Source organism: Mixophyes fleayi, chromosome 10 (assembly GCF_038048845.1).
Source record: "Mixophyes fleayi isolate aMixFle1 chromosome 10, aMixFle1.hap1, whole genome shotgun sequence".
Lineage (NCBI taxonomy): Eukaryota > Metazoa > Chordata > Amphibia > Anura > Limnodynastidae > Mixophyes > Mixophyes fleayi.
Window position 1 is genome coordinate 9,514,305 of NC_134411.1, and position 17,611 is coordinate 9,531,915.

The 17,611-nt window shown below is 39.9% G+C and overlaps 2 protein-coding genes and 1 non-coding gene across 5 annotated transcripts in view; 2 read left to right on the forward strand and 1 right to left on the reverse strand.

Annotated features, from left to right (window-relative positions):
- The window catches only part of PIDD1 (p53-induced death domain protein 1), a 36,666-nt gene extending 30,166 nt beyond the window's left edge, over positions 1–6,500 (reverse strand). The window contains exons 1-3 of one of the 3 annotated variants that reach the window (XM_075187833.1): positions 6,388–6,500; positions 1,880–1,956; positions 520–853 (exon numbers count right to left, since the gene is read on the reverse strand). In XM_075187833.1, coding sequence (XP_075043934.1) covers positions 520–778 — 259 coding nt within the window. In that variant the 5' untranslated portion in view covers positions 779–853; positions 1,880–1,956; positions 6,388–6,500. Of the gene's footprint in view, positions 1–519; positions 854–1,879; positions 2,119–6,387 lie in introns of those variants that run through there. The other 2 variants (XM_075187834.1, XM_075187835.1) reach the window with 2 other exon arrangements.
- A 418-nt stretch (positions 6,501–6,918) lies between these two features.
- On the forward strand, positions 6,919–14,944 carry RPLP2 (ribosomal protein lateral stalk subunit P2). Its single transcript, XM_075187836.1, has 5 exons — positions 6,919–7,063; positions 8,647–8,770; positions 10,403–10,451; positions 12,916–13,014; positions 14,830–14,944. Exons 2-5 carry the CDS (start codon positions 8,648–8,650, stop codon positions 14,904–14,906), a joined length of 348 nt encoding a protein of 115 aa, XP_075043937.1. The 5' UTR covers positions 6,919–7,063; position 8,647; the 3' UTR covers positions 14,907–14,944.
- Positions 10,888–11,025, forward strand: LOC142104717 (small nucleolar RNA SNORA52). The gene has a single exon (XR_012679658.1). It is a non-coding gene; the product is annotated as a small nucleolar RNA SNORA52 (small nucleolar RNA).
- Positions 14,945–17,611: the final 2,667 nt, after the last annotated feature.

Consider the following 17,611-nt stretch of genomic DNA (forward strand, 5'->3'; position numbering starts at 1 on the left):
AGTGTCTCTCTGTCTGTGTGTATATAAGGTAATTTAAGCTCCAAAGGGGCAGGGACAGATGTGAATGAGTTCTCTGTGGCACTATATAAATAAATGGTGATAATGGTGATGATGAATACACCTGCCCTTCACACTGAAACGCCACCCAAAACTTTACTATGTTCACATTAAATCCAGTATTTTAGCACAATTTGTCCCATAAGCCAGGGCCCCTGAAGCCTAGTCCCTTGTCAGTCTCCTGTACACTAATACGCACTTATCTGACGCGGACAATGAAAGTGGTTTTCAAAGCTTTGCCTGGCTCAATTCTATTTATGGATGTTAAATAATAATAATAATAATAATAATAATAATAATAGTATTATTAAGTTATTGTCCTGCTGCAGCCACATGACAAAAGACAATGGTGAAAATCTTCAGTTTTAGACCACAACACCTTACTCTGGAAATTAGCACATTAAACACCTCATAACCCTCATTTGCTGTGCTAGAAACAATGCATATGCTTTACATGCTTACCTTTCAACACCAATGATTTGAGCCCGGTGAACATGGGCAGATAAGTCACCGCTGACGTTATCATGGCATCATTGCTGCTAAGTCGGAGAAATTCCACCTCCGCAAGGTCACTTCTCTGTTCCGCTGTCACCTGCAGGAACCTCTTGCATCCATCCAAGTAAACATCCAGGATGAGCCTGTTGCCTGCGATACATGGAGTGGAAGAGGCTGGTTCCTCTGCACTGGTTCCCTCCCTCTGGGAGTCCAGAAGATGCTCCATCTCTCATTGTCTGAGCGTGGCAACACGGGCATGTCACGGCTCGCCCGGCACGGAGGAGATGCCGGTTACTGTAGGCTGTCAAGAAAAGCGAACAAAATAGATAAAATTACTAAATGAAAATGCAAAAGACTAACATTTGTCAAACAACATCAGTGATTGTCAATTTATGGTGGTCTGAATTATACAAATCAAATATTACACTATAATAAAAACACTAACAGATAATAGATCAGTTATACGTGTTCATTGCCTTTCTAAAAGAATATATTTAAATGTATATTTCTATTGCACATTACTTAATATGTAAACTCCAAATACACAGATTAAGCCATCTTAATACCGTGTGCAGTATTTATTTATTGAGACATTATTTTCAATACTTAATCAAATATTGTGTATTAAACAACAAAACATACATCGCAATAAACATCTGCAAATATATGATTTTGTTGTCCATAGCAAATATTGGTATAATGTGGGTCATTCAGCAATGAGCAGTGCAGAGCTCAGAGGTGTTGAAACTGGCAGTTGCAGACCATGCTCTTGTCTTTCCAGCGCTGTGCATTGCTATGGGGCTAAACGGTGTCTTATTGAGACAAATATTTGGTCATTTTAGTGAGCAGATTTCACCCACAATCCAAGATTTGCAAATACGAAACTATTGCATGCACAGTAACGTTACTGTGTGACATAACCCTCAGGAAATGTCACTTATGTACTCACATGCATAACAGGATTTAAGCATGTTTATTTTGTGTATAACATACAGGGGCCAATTCAATTCGGCCACGTTAGTCTAGGATTAACGCACGCTAGTACTATTACCTTTAATACGGTAATTTTAACCAGGATTTTGGCTTTTGGCCGTGAGAGGTGTGAGCAAAAATCAGCATTAAAATAACCGTACTAACAGTAATACCGTGCACTTTTACCGTACCAACAGTAATACTGCGCACTTTTACCGTACTAACATTAATACTGTGCACTTTTACCGTACTAACAGTAATAGTGCGCAAATGAATAGGCCCCATAGAGTTAATACAGCACTGACCTATTCTAAGGCCTATGCAGTAAACTAACAGCAACTGTTTTAATACTTACAAAATGATGTCAGTGTTGATAATCAGGTTGTTCACTCAAAAATTCCTTTGTTCTCAAATGAGAGAGAATTTCACCCCCTGCAAATAAATAATCCCGGGCTTACATGTTTTTACTCTAAAAAGTAAATGTTGCATTAAGTATCTTGCTGATATGTTGAATGTTGATGACTTCTGTCTAGGACTGTGTGCAGCAGTTTTTTAAACTTCCTGGTTACATGAGTCTTCAGTGACGAGGAGGGGGCAAGGCTTTTTTTTTTTTTTTTTTTTTTTGTTAAAGGAGCGGGTGCACACTCTCACCCCTCCCTTTTCTGCTCTCTTCACATCACAGTAGGACATGGGAGTCTATTGTACTCCCGACCTTATAGTAGCCCCGTTCTATGTCAGTCATGTGACTGACAGATGACAGAAACATAAAATTAGCCATATACAGACTATAGAACCTGTTCACAGCATCATTGCACAAGTGACAGAAATCACCTTGTATTTGGAGTGACACCCTTTATTGGCTGACTGATCACAATTCAATTGCAAACTAACAATACTACTTAGGTCTCTTCATCTTACATGTCATTCAGATTTTTATAATGGATACTCTTCCAATTGTTATTAAATTAGAAGTCAACTACTAAATTGTCTGATGAAATCCCCTGAGATTGCAGTCATGAAAATAATAAGTGATAGCAGGTGTAACTTAGGTCTCAGTGGGTTACAGTAACATCTATTAAAAGGTGTGTATGGAAGTGTGACTGAGCATATGTTTTGTACCTTGTCATAACCAAATACAATCCAAATATTACCAATACTACAAATATAAAACAATATTTGACTATTTTGTGAAACCTTTATTTGAGAAAACTAGTGTTTTCAAAAATTAGTAAATCATTATCACCCATATACTATTATTATAATGAAATTACATAAATACACAAATAATAAATAAATTATTATTAAAAAATATGATTTATCAGGCTATGGGCTCATTCACCAACTAATTGCCTTTATTATATTGCACTTATTTATTTAAAAGCACATATATAATACAAAACATTTCCCATCATAATGTGCCTTAAGGTGTCAGAATGATTTTTACTTTGTCATTTGATCTTCATCTAAGTCACAAGAATAAACAAACACCGTCTGCTTCAGCTCATAACACACAAACAATTATACGTTTTGATGTCTTTATTGAACATGCAGGGTGGAAAAAATATGTGAACTCTTGTATTTAATAACTGGTTGACTTACATTTTGCAGCAATAACCAGAGCTGTAAGTAGAAATTTTAGCACCTGTGGCAAGAAGGAAAATTGACACCCCCTAACTAGGGTTGTTTCTTTTGCACAGCCCTCGTTACGGCCCTGGCAATAACTTCAACCAGACGTTTCCTATAGCAGCGGGTCAGTCCTACCCGATAGTCAGGAGGAACTTTGGACCATTAATCCTTACAAAACTGTTTCAGCTCAGCAATACTCTTAAATGTCTGATGTGAACCACTTTCTTCAGGTCATGTCACAGCATCTCAATTGGGTTGAGGTCAGGAATCTGACTATGTCACTCTAGAAGTCTAATTTTCTTCAGTTGAAGCCATCCAGTTGTTGATTTACTTCTGTGTTTAGGGTCGTTGTCCTGTTGCATCACCCAACTTCTGTTGAGCTTCAGTTGTTGGGCAGCTAGCCTTACATTCTACTGCAAAATGTTTTGATAAACTTTGGAGTTCACTTTTCCAGCAAAGCAGCCCCAAACCATGATGATCCCTCCACCATACTTTACAGTTGGGATAAGGTTTTGATGCAGATGTGCTGTGCCTTTTTTTCTCCTCCACACATAGGACTATATTTACTAAACTGCGGATTTGAAAAAGTGGAGATGTTGCCTATAGCAACCAATCAGATTCTAACTGTCATTTTGTAGAATGTACTAAATAAATGATATCTAGAATCTGTTTGGTTGCAACATCTCCACTTCTTCAAACCCGCAGTTTAGTAAATATACCCCATAGTGTTGTCTGTTCCTTCCAAACAACTCAACTTTCATTTCATCTGCCCACAGAACATTTTGCCTGTAACATAATATCTGTGATATATCTAGATAACTCTATCACTGAATAATGTAATTACTGTCTTAATTTTAGACCATAGTCCCCCCCCCTTAAGTGCCCCAGGCCCCCCAATAGCATGTATCCAGCTCTGCACCTCCCTATTACCGCATACTGAGCAGCCGACCATTTCACTACCTCTCCTCCCGAACGCAGCAGCCCACGGGTTGGGCCAGGGCAGCTTTCGGTCTGATGGCTGTCTCTATATTACTGCTGTGGTCAGAGACTACTCCATCATTATGTTTATCCTGATCTTGTGTGAAGAGTTCACTGGATTGGATCACCTAAATCACAATAGTGTTGAGTCACTAAAGACCTCACACTTTCACCCCAATTTAAATGAGAAGGACTGCACGTGTTATTGGCGGTGATTATAGCTTACAATCATTTTATGGTGGGTGTTAATTGTCTTAAGGCACATTAAGATCAGTCCCAATTGCATTTTATTTACTCTTGGGGGTATATTTACTAAACGGCGGGGTTGAAAAAGTGGAGATGCAACCAATCAGATTCTAGCTGTCATTTTGTAGAATGCACTAAATAAATGATAGCTAGACTCTGATTGGTTGCTATAGGCAACATCTCCACGTTTTCAAGCCCGCAGTTTAGTAAATATACCCCTTGGAGAGAGGTCACTATCTCTGAAACATATCTTTCTATATTAGAATGCATACGTTTATGTATGCAAATAGAAGTTCCATACAACTTTTATTTTTCCTCATTGCAGATTGTAACCTTTTTAATTCTGCTGCAATAACTGAAACCAACTCTTTTTAATGACTAAAAAAACGGTCTGTATTAATCAGATATCTCTACAAGAACAGATATTATTCTATTATTTCTTTTTTTAATAATGCCTAAAGGAAAGAAGCCTATTGCTTCTCTAGAGCTAAGTTTCTTTGTAAATTGCACCCCATGAACTATAAATCACGGGAATCCTCTCAAGCAAAATTGGACTCATGAATTGACAAAGAAGAGGTCACTTAGGGCTGTCTTAACAGATAGGCACGTTGGGCAGTTGCCCATGAGCCCCATAGGCTTACCTACTTTTTAGTATATTATTCAGGAAATTGCACTCAAAGTGTTCATGTGCATGGCGGTAACCAACTGTGCAGGAGAACATTCATTAGCAAGACTGAAACTGATGAAAAATTAGCTTTGCAGCACAATGGAACACTGATTTTGTTGTTCCATGAAAATTTGCATCCAGGAAACAGCAATGGTGGTAATATAACTAATAAAAGCATACACAGGACCTATTGAGAGATCCTTTGGTCCCATCGCTATTGTGTTGGTTTCCTGGTGATGGTGCAAAAGCTGAGGTGGATCTTTTCTACTAGCCCTCCGTGTGGTCAAGGATCCTTGCGGTCCTATATCAGTTAACGGTGTGCTCCTGGCCTCATCGTTGGGAGGTAGGACTTTGGGTCCGCTTGAAGGCCTGAGCTCTGTTTGTTGGTAATTCTGAGTCACGGCCCTGATCTGGCTTACCATTGTAAGTATAACGGTCATTTGTAGTCTCCCCCAGGGAACAAATTGTTGCTAATATTAAACAGGACACATACAGAAATGCCCAAACGTTGGAAGCTGCTCAAAATTGTGGCCACATTCACACAGGTAACCTGTCTTGTTGCATTGTGCTTTATCTTACATGGCTAAATGCAATTATTGCAGTAGCAGAGGAGACAGTCACTGCAGGATGCCTCTCCTCTGCAAGGCCCTGGCCGCGTAGCTAGACCACAAACTGCCCTCGTGTCTGGGTTGGAGGGATCAGCTGGGATGCTGGACCCACTATGAACTCTGTACCATTAGGCAGCCAATTTAAAGTATAGTTAAGATAGTTTCAGTCAGACCTGCTAGATATTGATTTTATTACTGAAGGTCACAGTAATGCATCTCACTCGTATGGATGTTATGCCCATAATGTTTGCGTTATTTTACGTTGTTTGTTGGAAAAACATTTTGGGAAGGGGGTCAGCAGATTTAGTTTTACAAATTTTTCATTGTATATGCAGTGCTATATCTTTTCGATCCTGCTCCCTCCCTGGTCTCCTCCTCCGTGCGGCGCTTGCAGTGCATGTCGGGCGTGACATCATCATGCCCGCCCAACAACCATTGCGGAGCGCGATGGAGGAGGAGACCAGGGAGGGAGCCGGATCGCCAGCTGACCGCAAGGTATTTTCTTTTTCAGGGTTTTTTTTTTTTTTTCGCTGCCTCTGACGGGCCCCTTGGGCTGCAGGGCCTATATATAACCACTTATATATATATATATATATATATATATAGGGGCCCCGGAGCACTGCTTTGCCCGGGGGCCCAAAATGTTGTTAAGAGGGCCCTGGTGAAGGCTTCAAGGCTGCCAGTTATTATTATTAGCCTTTATTTACAGGATGCCACAAGATTTCCACAGAACCGTACCACAACTGTTTAGGAGGATCAAGAATCATAGTCGCCTACTCTCCCGGAATGTCCAGGAGGACCACGAATTTCTGGGAGTTCTAACTCCCAAGAGAGCAAAACAACCTCCAGGTTCTTAATAGGCAGAATTGTAAAGTGGTGGGGGCGGGGCTTAGGACGCGAATTGTGCGTCATCATGGCCCCGCCCCCGGCTATAATTGGCTGGAAATTGCGATTGATGTCTTACAGGCAGGGCCAAATGACGTACCCTGTGGGGCCCCGCCCCTGTCGGGCCCACCTCCTCCCCCTGTCGGGCCCACCTCCTCCTGATCTCCTGGAGGAGTACTTGCCAATGTAGGCAAGTATGATAAAGATATAGGGCTATTATGTCTGATCTTAAGCATTAGACTAGGATTTAGGTCTTCTGCCTATTTATCAAAGCCCCCCCCCCCCCCCTTTTGAAGACAATTGCAGGCAGTAGCCCAGACTGGGCGGGGCCTCCGGCCTTGCTGCTTATCTATCAGGTGTAGCAAGATGGCGCCTTAAACCCATAATGCTGTGCAAACCCCCAGGAGGCTCTTCCTCCCTATAGCTCCTCCCTCTCACGCCCGCTTCTCCCTTTCCCACCGGCCCTCTGTAGAGGAAACACGCGTTCAGCAAACTCTCCCTGTCGGAGCGGTATAAAGTACTGTATAAAGTAAGTTAGAGCTTGGTAAATACCCGGATGGAAATGTCTGGGAGCCGGGGGAGGTGCGCTGCGTCATAGCGGAGGCCCCGGGGCTCAGTGCTGTGATATAGGAGCTTCCCCGTGTATTAATGTCCGGCCGGTCTCCATTCTCCCCCGCCACATGAGTACGTGGTTATGTTACACTATGGTTACACGTGGTGTAAGTGTGATCCTGAGTACACACAGCGTCCCCTTCCTATTATACACTATTGTCCCCACTAAGTCTCCAATCTGAGCCACTGGCATCGTGTGACACCTCTTACATTGGGTGGTTGACCAATTTGCTCTATATATTAATTAACATTATTGTTTTTTAACACTAGTGTGTAAATAATACATAAAAGGGCTGATGCACATTTACCAAAACAATTAGACTATCCCATCCCCATGTGAACGTATTTGCACCCACCCCATGGGTGTAAGTCTGCCATTATTTCTATCATTGAGGGATATTTATTAAAACTCGTTCCTAGGAAATAGGAACTATTTATTACCCACTGAAAAGTAATCCAAATTCTGTGTAGTGTTTTTAATATGGTAGAAAATGAAAGACTTCTGTAGCTATGGCCTATATTACATTTTTCCCTTACCCCAGTTTTACAAAAATTTCTTGATTTTTCTTTAAAAAAAATTTCTGTGCACCCAGGGAAAATGTATTTACTGTGACCAGTGTTGTAGCAGAGTCCTTAATTTACCTAGTATGTATGAGCCCTAACTTAACCAGTGGTTTAAAACCAGCTTTTGTTGTACATGTATTGTCAAATAAACTTTCTATTTACACTCTACATATCTATAGATATGTGCTGTACAATGGCTAACAAGATGTTGAGTATTTTTAGTATATTTGCTGTGCCTGTATAATGTGCGTGTATGTGGCACGCCTCTGTATGCAAGCTGGTTGATGTTGTTTGTCTTTGTTAAAATTGGAGGTTTAGCCAAAATTGGTATAGTTTTAATGCAGATGCACATGAGCTGTCTGTTCAAGTTTAATATATATATTAACATAGTGATTAAACTGATAGTTTAGTGGTTAGCACTTCTGCCTCACAGCACTGGGATTATGACTTCCGACCATGGCCTTATCTGTGTGGAGTTTGTATGTTTTCCCCGTGTTTGAGTGGGTTTCCCTCGGGCGCTCCGATGTCATCCCACACTCCAAAAAACAGACTGGTAGGTTAATTGGCTGCTATCAAATTGACCCTAGTCTGTCTGTGTGTGTATGTTACGGAATTCAGACTGTAAGCTCCAATGGGGCAGGGACTGATATGAATGAGTTCTCTGTACAGCACTGCGGAATTGGTGGCGCTACATAAGTAATTGATGATGATGTTACAGTAGCTGTACAAGTATGAGCCTAATTGTAAATGCCCATTGTGTGTATGTGTGTGTATATATATATATATATATATATATATATATATATATATTAGATCCCTATCACATTGCAGCTATATTGGTAGGGAAAATGAATCCACATTACTAGGGGTATTGGATTTGGAAGTTTCGAATTAATAATACTTATTCATGTCTGTCCTCTCTTCTCTTCCGTACAGGATGCGTCACGTAGCTGCATATCTCTTAGCCGTTCTAGGCGGAAATGATAACCCTAGCGCTGCAGATCTGAAGAAGATCATGGACAGTGTTGGCATTGAGATGGACAAGGACCGTGCTGATAAGGTATATGCATTTGATGTCACATTTTTTGTATCTTTTTCCCCTGAAAAATACATAAAATTTGTTTTAATCTGCTAACATGCCTCCAGGTCATACAATAAAAATTGACAACGAAAACATATTTTGTAATAATCCCTCAAGATAGACCAGGCGGTTGTGGAATAGGCAATCGGAAAACTAATATCACAGCGTTGCATGCTTCACTTCATAATTGTACTTAGTAAAAACATTGACAGAGCGGCATACGACTGTTTGTTTTTCCGAGACAGATATGGCTTTCTTTAGTTGACATAATAGAATACTCGGGTCTCTATTTTAGTTGCATCACATTGAGAAAAGAATAGTTAAATAAAAATTTTGGGGTTCCAAATGTTTGTACTATTATAGGGCCCCACTACAAAGATTTGCAATTTGCTCTTTATTTAAATTCCTATAAACTGATTGTTCTCACCTGTTGCTAGAACTAATGCAGTTGATCTCAGCTTATGGGTTTGTTGTATGGAAGGTCCTCAAAATATACAAATCTGCCTGGAAAATAGACTACTCTGAAATTGAACTTCCCATTTAAGAGGGGAGAAGTGAGAAGAAGGTAGGCCAGGTAACGGAAGTTTGCAATAGTCCAAACGAGAGAGTAGTAGGGAATGCATGTGTGTTGAGTTTTGCAACATGATTATGTTCCCTCCTTTTCTCTTTATAATTGACAAAAACCCCTCAGCCATGTGCTGAATCCACAGGAATTGTCAGTTCCATCAAATATCCTAAAATTTCAATGAAAATTAAGAGGGCAGTAGTGCCTACACCAGCCTGTCAATGGTAACCTCTGATAAATCGCTGTAAAAGGGAGTCCTTTGGTTAAGTTCAATTGGAAATTTTGGGTTACACAGTTCATGTTTTTATATGAAAAAAACTAAATAATGTGTACCACTTAAACTAGTGATTGGCAACCTGACATACTTCAAGGTCTGCATTTGTGACCCTCCAACCTTCAGAAGGGTCAAGCATTACCTTTAATTTCAATAATTAAAAACGGTCCCAAAACTACCTCTGCATCCCATCCCAAAATGCCTCCACAAGCTATCATACCTGCGCATGCCTATGTATAGGGAATTAATGTATAATTTTGTGAAGATCAACACTGATTCTACTAGGCTATTTAAGGTGTCAGTTAAGGTTCTTAGAATTAAGTTAATGTTCTGTGCTGCAATGATGATTCCATAACTGTAACATTTGTGCTGAACTAGAGTAGAAAACGTAGTATACTCTTCCATCTGTAAATCTTATTATTCTTCTGTTTCCCTTCTCTTGTGCTGACATCCCCTACTTCTACATGTGTGTCCATAACCATTGGCTGTTACACGCTCCCATTGTTATGAGCCCATACTGCAAAGTTTATGAAGTTCTTCAATATTGTTAACAATGGTTATTTTTTTACTTTAGTTCTCCTTTAATGTGATTATTAGAAAATATAATTCCGCTCTCCAATAATATGAATGAGCCACCCCATAAGTGTCACAATAGTCTGTTGTGTAGAATGTAAGTCTAAGACAGCAGATGGTGAATAGGGACCTGTAAATTGCTTCCTTGTAGAATCGCCATGTCATATTGACCTTGTATGACTAATACTCTGCTTTGCAGATTGTCAGTGAACTGAAGGACAAGAAAATAGAGGATGTGATCGCTCAGGGTAAGATGATGCAGATGAACTCTTTCTGATAACTGATGCACAAATGAATGCAAAAATGGTAAACAAAAAAAAGGTACTTGTTAATTATACGGGCACCTCACTAGAAACAAATGAGTCCTCCCACCTTGTTTCAGGGATTCGGTTATGAACTTAATGATACTGTCTGCAGGGAGAAAACAAAACAGATTAATGGGGGGGCACAAAGTGTGGGTCTCTCTATAGATGCACAGCTAATCTTCCATGTCAACTACAGTGCCCGTATTATTACCAGGTACCGAACAAATCCATGTGCTGTATTCGCTTCCAGATACGGTTACAGCTACAAAAAGGTGCATGTGAAAACCACAGCTAGGCTGTCCTTATGGAGAATGTCTAAATCAGGTTGTGCTTAACACAAAGTTCCAATATCTATGGGTTCTTGTCATGTTATGGATAAAGGTCCATCCTAATACCTACAGGTTTGTTTTGTACCTGCTAGGTTTCGCTTGTGGACTAGATTAAATTAGAGAAGCCTTATAATGAATGACCTGGGTTTTGTTACTCTTGCTCATGTTACGGTCTTCTCTAGACAGCTCCCTGTGTTGCAGTAATGCTGTGTTCAGAGTAATACTAAACACAACCATTATTTTTATTGAAGCAGCACAGCTTTGCTATCTAAGATTGTATGTCAAATGCTTGCTTTTCCCATATGGCTAGAAGGAAGGAAACCGGTAAATAATGCATATGTAACATAGGTTGAGCTGGTGTTCATGACCACAATGACTTGAATGTAATGGACTCTTATGCTACATACACTGAGGGACTAATACTTTGGGTGTACAGAGTTGGTGGAACAGCTACGGGAAAGGTGCCATACTAACAATCCATTCCACTTTATATTTTATGTTCCTGTGTGGGTGATCATTGTGTTTTTAGTATGTACAGTGTACACAGTACAGTTCAGTTTAGTTATGGGAGGTATTGGCACTGTTGTACAGTGTACCACATTTCCTTTGGGCATTTGACACTAGGAAACAAGAGGGGGTGAATGTCTTTAAGCTTTCTGTGGAAATAAGTGGTATGTGCGGTTTTTATTGACATGATTGTTCATCCAAGGACATAAGTGAATGTGACCCTTTTTTGAGGACTGTGTCCTTACTGCGGTTAATACAAAGTCATTTACAAATGTTGCTGATGGAGCCGTTCTAAATGAGCTGATCACTAGTACTATTAAAGATACCATGTTGTAGGTTGCTCTTGAAGTATATTTAAAGTATAAGTAAAGTAGATCTCCTTTTGGAATGTTGTCCACTTTTGACCATTCAAATCTTTCCTCCTTGTAGCCAACGGGTTTGGAAGGGTTCAGAGCACATCTCTTTCCAGCGTTAAGCTGTAGTGCTGTTGGTTTATACATCAATAAAAGCCTAAAGGTACATGTGTTGTCTACATTTGGAAGCAGGTGATAATGAAGGCAGAGATTTTCAGAACTGGAAAAAAATCCCTTTAAGCTCCTAAGTTTGTAATCTATATTTATTTTGTTTTGGTAATATGGGTTCAGTGTTCACTTGCAATAAAGTGGTCATGTAAGGTTATTTCTCTCAAACATAGAGCTGCTTTTTAATAGTATGACAATATGGTTTATAACATATGGCAGAAGTAGTAATGATAATGGATACTGTACTGGCACTCTGCTGAAGCTGTCACAACATGTGTTTGAAAATATGGTAATTGGAGTTCATCTGATTCAAGTCATTGTATAATAAGTTTTGCTTCAAGTTCTGAGCTAATTGCATGTGTGAACCACGATTATTATTATTTGTACAGCTTGATGTTCACCCCTATAACCAATTTCTAGGACAAGGGAACAGAATCTTCCAGTTCACCCCTTGATAGCGTTTCTGAGAACTCTCTCAGGGGAGTAATGTTCTGGGAGCTGTAGATGCTGTTCCTTGAGTATTTACAGCGTAGGAAAGCAGAGACTTTCCTGTACAATGGCAAAGGACATGTCCACTTTTGAACACTATGTTTTAAAAATTCAACCTCTAATTTAGATTTGTGGGTACTTCTCCAGGGATGTTTCTGCTTGGGAGACAGATAAAATCTCAATGTCACTGCAACAAGCGCTGCACATTGGGGTTTTATGGAAGACCCATTTCTTTAATAGTCCCTCAATACAGAGGGGTGTCCAAGGTGAGGGACTTGTGCTAAGCATGTGCATAGGGGTGAGCACTGCATAGACCAATCGGCACACACAGCAAAATGTTTTTGTAATACTGAACAAACAGGAGTCATAAATATGACAAACCTTCATATACACTATGCTTCCTGGTCTAGAAAGGAGAGCGTTACAAATGCTACATCAGTATAAAATATATTTTAAGGTGTATGAACCAGAGCCTCACAATTCTGTGTACAAATTGAAGGTAGTGAGCTTTCTGTGTTTTCTTGTCATAGTATTGAGAACTAAATCTGTTTATCTTGACAGGTAACACCAAGCTGGCAAGCATGCCCTCCGGAGGTGCCGTTGCTGTTGCTGTCTCCACTAGTTCAGCTGCTCCTGCAACTGGAGGAACTGCTGCTAAAGGTATCTTATCTATAGGCAGATGTATGAGAAATAACAAAGGAATAAGTGACTCTTGTAGAGAGGACAGAGGAGAGGTTACCTTATTGGGCAGGGAGACTCATAGCTGCCAGGATGACAAATGTGTATTCACTGTGACATTGGACAAGTCAGGTGTCAAATTCAGTACACACCTCCCATGCCAGCTACTTGAATAGCTAGGGCAGCCGCATCTCCAGAACTGAAAGTTCTGTTCCGCCTAAAAAAAAGGGGGGATTTGCTATGTGGAGACATTTAATATTTAAATTTGGTAGTCTTCAAAGCAATCTTCGTTCTATATACATTAGGATCCACTTTGTTGATGACCCATGTAATATCTGGGATATCGCTTCCATTCTAATCAACTGGTAGCATGAGGGTATTCAACAGGGGTAGGCTTGGCGGCAGGGGGGCGCCTGTCCCATAGGGCCGCCTGCATTTTTTCCCCCTTAAAATGTTTCTAATAGGCTGCTGAGTCGAGTTTTGCCCTCCCGGGTTGAAATTTGCCAACCCTCCCCTGGTATTCAGTGATATGTATTAGAACTACGTAATATTATAATAAAAGCATCTAGTAAAACCCAGATTATCCGCGCTCACAGTTCCACAGTGGTAGGTAGAGCCTATTCTTGTGTCTCTATCACAGAAAAGAGAATAAAAGAACATTCTGTGTCAAGGTTCAGACAGATTTCAATTACATTATATATCGTTAAAAAAAATCACACTATCGCATTCATAAAACAAATCTATAAAGCATATATAATCAAATCAGTAATATATATGTGTAGTATATTGCCCTTTATAGTAGCAATAAATCTCATCAATAGTTAGACTTCAAATTCGCATATAGGCATATTAAGAAGGTGTGACACTGCACCTCTGTTTGTAGAATACAGAACACAATAGCCCAATGTCTCAACATTTCCAGAGCTCTAAATGCTTCCACAGCTTGCTCCAAGTATCGGTAATGGTCTGCCCACCAAGCTGTTTTGATAGCTCCAGTTACTATGCTCTTAGTATGGATCTGGCCAGCTGTTAGAGCAATTGTCAGATATTACAGAATACTCCCTTGACACGTTGCAGTCCTGGTTGTACTCTTCAGAAGGTTATCTCAAGTTCCGATGCGGCTTGAAGTTAGTAATGGCTGGTCCAATCAAGGACTACCATCTATCTGCCTATCCAAGGTTTCATTTTCACTAAGCACGTATTGTCCAAGGCCTGTAATATTCAATGTATTGTATGTATGTATATGGACCTTATAGCAACAATATATCTCTAATGATTAGATAGAAACTTCAAGTTTGCATATAGGCATAGTAATACATGTATTATAGATTTTTTTATGTGCTATATAGATTTGTTTTAATAAAATGGTACATTTTATGGATCTGCGTTACATGGTGTGATTCCTAACATATCTGTCTTCATCTTGAGGCATAGCGCACTATAGAGTTTTGTTTTCTCTTGTTTAGTTTAAATTTTTTGGGGGAGACTACATCGCTGTGAGCTGCAGACCTCGTTAGTTAGTTTATTTATAAAGTACTATTAAATTTTAAGCACCATGGTAATTGGTAGGGCTCTGCTATATAGTCAGTTATACTTTTCTATAAACAAGCTGGCAATGGTTCTGTACCACTGAAATATGTGTTCCGTTCCTTTTTGCAACACAATCCAAGTGTTCCACTTATGTTGATAAGACCTGTTGAGTCCAACGTGATACTTAGCCATGTATAGATACCACTCTTGATACATGTGATTGCTTTGAGGGTCACCCAAGGTCTTAATGTAACACCTGTCTTTCAGTTGAAGAGAAGAAGGAAGAGAAGAAAGAAGAGTCTGAAGAATCCGATGAGGATATGGGATTTGGTCTGTTTGATTAGAACCTGTCAGATAAAAATAATAAAATATCTTTATTTAACATTGTTCCTCCTCTTAAATCCAAACTTGTTATGATATATGAAAACCAATACATACTGATGATTATTCGAAGGATCCCTTTGATTTCATATTGTCATGGAAATTAGTTACTTGAGACATTTAGACTGCGTAATTAGAGGTTCCTTTATTAAAGGTGAGGTACAGATGAATTCATAAGATAGCAGTCTGACACACAGACCACATGCTTTTTAATATCGCTCCTTCCAAGCATAATAAATTCAGGGGTTATATAATTATATAACAAAAATTACAAGGTTCATACTGCCTAGATGTGGAGCATATTGTATAGGAACCTCTACTTCAATGAGAACCAAGCTACACGCAAAACTGAAATCGTTGTTTGTCACATTAATGGACACATTTATTTGCTATGGTATGTATTACCCTTATGCCTCCCATTCTTAGAAAGCAGTTTGTAGCATCCTTAAGCTAGAACAAAATATTTACTATTCTTTCAAAACATGAATCGGGCTGTCTAAAATAAATAAATAAATCGCTAATAGGAAAGCTTTTTATACAATAGATACATAGTTGCAGTCCACAAAGAAATTGTGTAGAAATATACATTGTCCATAAACTGCAAAAGTTTCAGTGAACTTAAATCAATGATATAGGTGGAAATAGATAGGAAAAAAATGTATATATTCATGAAGAAATCCTTGATTCATGACCAGAGGGGTGATTGATCTTTCAGAAGAGATTTATTTCAGGCTCTTCAGGCCTTTCCAGCAGCAAACTGGGTTCAATCGTAGAGTGTATGAAAGAAGATCAGAGGACTGCCCAGGTTGACACAATCAAATTCTGTTCTATTGAGACCCATTGTCTGTCATGGTTTAATATACACAGTCTGGCATGCAAGAAAACAATACCTGCTTGATTGTGACCAGAGAGTAGTAGTATTATTACCATTTATTTATATAGCGCCACTAATTCTGCAGCGCTGTACAGAGAACTCACTCACATCAGTCCCTGTCCCATTGGGGCTTAGTCTAAATTCCCTAACACATAGACAGATGCACATACAGCCAAATTACCTACTAGTATGTTTTTGGACTGTGGGAGGAAACCGGAGTACCCGGAGGAAACCCACGCAAACACAGGGAGAACATACAAACTCCTCACAGATAAAGTCATGATTGGGAATGTAACTCATGACCCCAGTGCTGTAAGGCAGAAGTGCTAACCACTAGGTCATTGTGATGTCCGTAGAGTAGGGGCATTTGTAGTCCTTTTTGAGATTTCCTTCTATGAAGCAAGTCTTTAAAGTACAGCGGCAGCCTCCCCATATAAAGCCATGCAGCAGGATCTAGACATCACTAAATTTTTGCAAGGTCTGCAGAAGTGACAGTCCTTTGGTAAAAATATTAGTCTTTATGATATTGATCCTCCCAGCCATGAATCTGATTGCCAGGATCTGAATGTATCTTGGTTGGTAGCTGGATAAGATTGGAAGGTTATGTCAAGAGAGGTCTGTTAGTGACCATTCCGCCTCAAGGGTGTTTTACAAGTCTATCCTAAAGCGCCTACAGCACTGTGGAACGTTGAGGACAAAGGCCACACAATCTTGTATATTGCTTTTGGCAGTGGGGAACCTCTTAAGAATATCCACGCTCTTACCAGAATGTAAGAGTGACCTGGGAGATTTGTGCTCATTGATCATCTTTCATGACAGGAACGCTGTTCATGGCTTCACCTACTGATGTGTTGCTCCTCATTTCAACCTTACCACTCGCCAATAGCCGGCACACTGTCGTTGCTTTAGGACTGGTCGCTGATAATACTTCCGCCTTGCTGTAGCCACATGCCAGAGACCTAGTACTGCCTGATCAATGAGTCCTGAATGCATATCTCTACCTTCAAGTAATGTGTGTAACCATTTAATATAATGGCTCTTGCAAGTGACAGGTGCCATTGAAGGAGACTTGTGGCAGTGAATAGCTGCCTAAAACTAGAGGGACTGCATTGATGCACAGTGGGCATGGAGGCAGGGAGTGGCTAGTTTGGCAAAGCAACACCAGTCGACCAAAAAAAACCAAAAACTTCATTAATAAGTGCTGGAGGAGGGTGGCAGAATAATAAATCAACCGTCCATTATGTCAGCAAATGAAATGTATTCTCATTTTAATCTGTTTATCTAACAAGTAGCATGTAACATGCTTCGTATTAGGGAAATATTAGAAGTGTCATCACACCAAGGACAAGCTTCTTTAGAGCAGTGTTTCTCAAACCCAGTCCTCTGGACCCTTAACAGTACATGTTTTCCAGGTGACAAGGGAATTAATTACACCCCCTGTGGATCTGTTACAATGTGTCAGTCAGTAATGAATACACCTGTGCTAAAGCTAGGAGATATGGAAAACATGCACTGTTAGGGGTCCTGAGGACCTAGTTTAGAAATACTCTACTGAATGCCATCTCCGTTCAGCTGCTGCACCCAGTTTGCCATTCCCGTTGCCATCTCTAATCATCCTTTGGTGATCTGTATTGCATATTTGGTGACAGCAGCTTCTACCAAACATTGGGAAAAACTGTCCTGGCTCTTTTTCCCAGCAGCAAGCATCACACTAAAGAACAACAGCAAACTGACAGATAACCACAAGTGTCCATGCAGCCTGACCACAGCAGTTTCCTCTAGAACCAGTAGAGG

Bases quoted from the DNA above. Each gene is read 5' to 3' on its own strand.
- RPLP2 (XM_075187836.1), top strand. From the start codon at position 8,648: ATGCGTCACGTAGCTGCATATCTCTTAGCCGTTCTAGGCGGAAATGAT. The intron at 10,452-12,915 runs GTAAGATGATGC...TTATCTTGACAG, and splicing joins AGAGGATGTGATCGCTCAGG to GTAACACCAAGCTGGCAAGC. The intron at 13,015-14,829 runs GTATCTTATCTA...CCTGTCTTTCAG, and splicing joins TGGAGGAACTGCTGCTAAAG to TTGAAGAGAAGAAGGAAGAG.